The 3,639-nt window shown below is 64.0% G+C and overlaps 1 protein-coding gene across 1 annotated transcript; it reads left to right on the top strand.

Annotated features, from left to right (window-relative positions):
• The first annotated feature begins 213 nt into the window (after window positions 1-213).
• Window positions 214-3,023, top strand: RHEBL1 (RHEB like 1). The gene is made up of 7 exons (XM_025191391.1): window positions 214-290; window positions 886-953; window positions 1,108-1,190; window positions 1,638-1,694; window positions 2,010-2,057; window positions 2,192-2,276; window positions 2,687-3,023. Exons 2-7 carry the CDS (start codon window positions 897-899, stop codon window positions 2,774-2,776), a joined length of 420 nt encoding a protein of 139 aa, XP_025047176.1. The 5' UTR covers window positions 214-290; window positions 886-896; the 3' UTR covers window positions 2,777-3,023.
• The last annotated feature ends 616 nt before the right edge of the window (window positions 3,024-3,639 follow it).

The following is a 3,639-nucleotide window of genomic DNA, read 5'->3' as shown; positions in this document are numbered from 1 at the left end:
GGGCGTGTGCACACGTGTGTGTAAATCCCGGACGGGGGGGAGGAGGAGGAGGGGGCTGCATCCCAGCAAGGGCGAGCCCCCGGGCAGGGGCAGGCGGGTGCTGAGCCCTCCCAGCACCGATCCTGGTTCGAGCCCCGCACGGAGCTGCTGCGGGGTCCCGACTGGGGGTGGGGGCTTGGCTCCCAGCAGGCACTGAGGGTCCGGGGTCTTCTCCCCAGGCAAAACCTCCCTGGCTCATCAGTTCGTGGAGGGGGAGTTCCTGGAGTGCTATGACCCCACGGTGGAAAGCAGTGAGTACAGGCGGGGGGGGGCCTGGGGCCCATGTGCTCTGCGTTGGGGGTGCGTGCGTGGGCAGACCCCCGGCCATGGCACGGTCTCGTCCCCAGCCCTTAGCCGAGGGCCTTGCCAAGACGCCCGGGAGCTGTGGGGCTGCCGGCGCTCCCTGCCCTGCTCGGGCTGGGTAGGAAGGGGCCAGGCAGGCGCTAGTGGCTTTTGCGTGTAGTATTTCCTGCCGCTGGCTTGTCGTGTTGTGACAGCTTGCCTATCCCGTCCCCACCTGTCTAGAAGCCTCTTCCTGCCTGGTGTGGGGTCACAGACCCTGTGTGCATGGAGCATGGCATGCAGGAGGGGCCTGGGCACATGCTAGGTGCTGCCTCTGTTGAGGGGATTGGGCCCCTCCAGCAGCGGGCAGTGCCTGCCACAGCCCTGGGGTGATGCTGCGTGCATCTCGCTCCTGCAGGGAAGGCCGTGTAGCTGGGGTCTTGCTGGGACCCTGGCCCCACCCCAGCCCTACACTTGCTTGGGGGCAGTCGTGGGCACATGGGGGTCCATGAGGGCCTGGACATGCCATGTGGGCATGCTAATGAGCATGTGTGCCTTCTACAGCCTACAACAAAATGCTGGTGTTGGGGAAGGATGAGTTCCATCTGCAGCTGGTGGACACAGCCGGGCAGGTGAGGCCGGGGGCAGGGAGGGGCAAGTGAGCCGGGCAGCTTTCCCTGTGCCCGCAGTTTGGAAGGCTGGCCTTGGCCCCGTGCATGGAGAAGGGCCAAGGGAGGGCAGGGCGTGGAGCAGCCTGGTCTGCACCTGACTCTGCTGTCCCGCCAGGATGAGTACACCATCCTGCCCCACTCTTTTGTCATCGGCATCCACGGCTACGTGCTGGTGTATTCGGTCACCTCACTCCGCAGGTCAGTGGGTGCTTGGGGGGAGGGAGGGGTGATACTGCTGGGTCTGCCCCTCTGACTGCCCCTCCTTTGACCCTGGGGTGCAGACGTGAGCGGCACCCTGAGTGCCACCACCCAGACCTGGCAACTCTCCAGCAGCAAGGCTTCATGAACCTGACCCAGGTCTTTCCCCATCTCCCTGCCCTCAGAGTGGCTCTGGCTGGTCCCTCCAGCTGTCCTCCCCAGCACTGGCTCTGAGAGCTGCGGACCCCAGCATGAGCTGCCAGCGGCCTTGGGGCAGCGGCTGTGCCAGCTCTGCAGCATTGTCGGGGGGGGGGGGGGCATCCAGGCCTGGTGAGTGGCAGGGGGAGGAAACTGCCTGACTCACAGAGCAGAGCAGGGCCCTTGTGGGTGCCCAGTGTCACAGGCCCTGTCCTGGGCACAGTAACCCCCCTGTCTGTCCCTCTGCAGCTTCCAGGTGGTGAAGACGCTGCACAACAAGCTGTATGAGAGCCGGGGCAAGACGCGGTACGTGGCCCCTCCTGCACCTGTCATAGCTCCTGGTCGGAGGGGATGTTGGCATGGCAGGGAGGGTGCTGGTGCTGCCCATCACTGGATCCAGGGCAGGGGCACCTCTATGCAGCCCCACAATGTGGGCTGTGCTCTGCCCTGGCTCCTGGCAGGGTCCTAGATTACCCCACAACAGTGCAGCCCACCGGAGCCCCTTGCTGCCAGCTCAGCACTTCACTGGAAGGGCTGGGTGGGTGCAGCCAATCGCCCCGTGGGCTCCCAGTGTGGGCTGGGCTTCCCGAGGTGCTCTGCTGATGGTTTCCTCCCCTGCAGCATGCCCGTGGTGCTGGTCGGGAACAAGGCAGACTTGTCCCTGGAGAGGTAAGGAGCAATACTCACATCCTGCCGGCCCTGGGTCCTATTGCTTTTCCCTGCCGGGGCTCAGGCTGGTACCCAGGGTGGGGGGTTGCTCCCCTCACCAGCCCTTTGCCTTGCTCCCTGTTGCATGTCCTCAGCCGGGAGGTGAAGACGGATGAGGGCAAGAAGCTAGCAGATTCCTGGGGCGCCATCTTCTTGGAGTCATCTGCTAAGGAGAACCAGGTCTGGCACACGGCAGCTGTGGCTGGGGCAGAGGGAGCCTGGAGCACGTCCTTCGACTGGGCTTCGAAGCCCACATGTGGGGCAGCTACAGACCCTGAGATGCTATGGGGGGAAGGGAGGAGTGTGGGGAAGCTTATGTGCTGTAAGGACTGTGTACAGAATAAGGGTCCTTGGACTTGTTCCAGCGCTGCCTGCAGCCCTTGCAGGACTGGGGCCGTCATCCCAGGCATGGGCTGCTGGCATGAGGCAGCTGCCTGGTGCTGTGAGGCCTCTGGGTCCTGCCACCCACCGCCCCTGGGCAGGAAGAGCCCTGCCACATGATGGGCAGGGCAGGGGGTCCCTCTGGCCCTCACCAGTTCATACAGCAAGACCCCCTTGTGCCCTGCAATGTGTCTGCCCTCCACCCCCAGGTGACGCAGGGCATCTTCACCAAGATCATCGAGGAGATTGACCGGGTGGACAACTCCTACGGCGAGGAGCGCAACTGCCTCCTGATGTGAGCCCCTTGCCCCTGCTGCCAGGGGTGCATGCTGCTGCCCCTGCCCAAGATTTCCTTCTGCCCTGGGGGAGAAGAGCCATGGGCTGGTACTGCCGGCCTGGAGGAGCTACGGGTATCTGCACACACTGTACCTCACTGGACGGCCCCCGCCCTGGGTGGCCGTTTTGCACACAGCTGTTGGCAGCAATGATGGGCTCCCAGCTCACACCATGGAGCCTTGCTGCTGGGTCTATTTAAGTTGGGTTTGGTTTGGGGGTCTCTATTTATAGCTGGTGTCTGACCACGCATGTGTGTGAGCACGGGGCCAGCACCAGCCGGAGCCCAGTCTGCTCATGGTTCCCTGCTCCCCCGACTTGCTCTTGGTGGCCTTAATTCTCCTGACATGAAGCAACTTGAAGGTCGGGCTGCGCCGGGGGCCAGGCTGTTTGGGCCGTGTCTCGTGAGAGGGTGGTGCTGTCGTGGGAGCTGGGGACGGCTCAATGGGAACGATTAAAGCTTGTTTTGTAAGCAAACCCTGCGCCCTCTCCCCTGTCTGTAGGCCGGGCCCGGAGGAAGAGCTCAGGGCAGTGCAGCTGTGGGCACTGCCCTCTGTGGGTGCCAGTGCTGAGTTAAACGCCCTGGCGCTGGGGGAGGGAGATCGCACGGGTCCTGGGCGCACCTGTTGCAGGGACGACCCACGTGGAAGGAGCGTTGCTGCCTGGATGTCATCACTGGGGGTCAAAGGTGATGCAGGCAGGGGCTCCCTCGCACGCTAGTGAGCTGGTCCTCATCTGCTGCTTCAAAGGCGAGGTGCTCAGGCTCCCACATGCACTAGGAAGGGAACCCAGGAGGCCTGGCTCCCAGAGCTCCTCTCTAGAGTTGGGC

Source organism: Alligator sinensis, unplaced genomic scaffold, assembly GCF_000455745.1.
Source record: "Alligator sinensis unplaced genomic scaffold, ASM45574v1 scaffold1065_1, whole genome shotgun sequence".
Taxonomy (NCBI): domain Eukaryota; kingdom Metazoa; phylum Chordata; order Crocodylia; family Alligatoridae; genus Alligator; species Alligator sinensis.
Note: the sequence above shows the minus strand (reverse complement) of the source record. Positions and strands in the feature narration are given on the sequence as shown.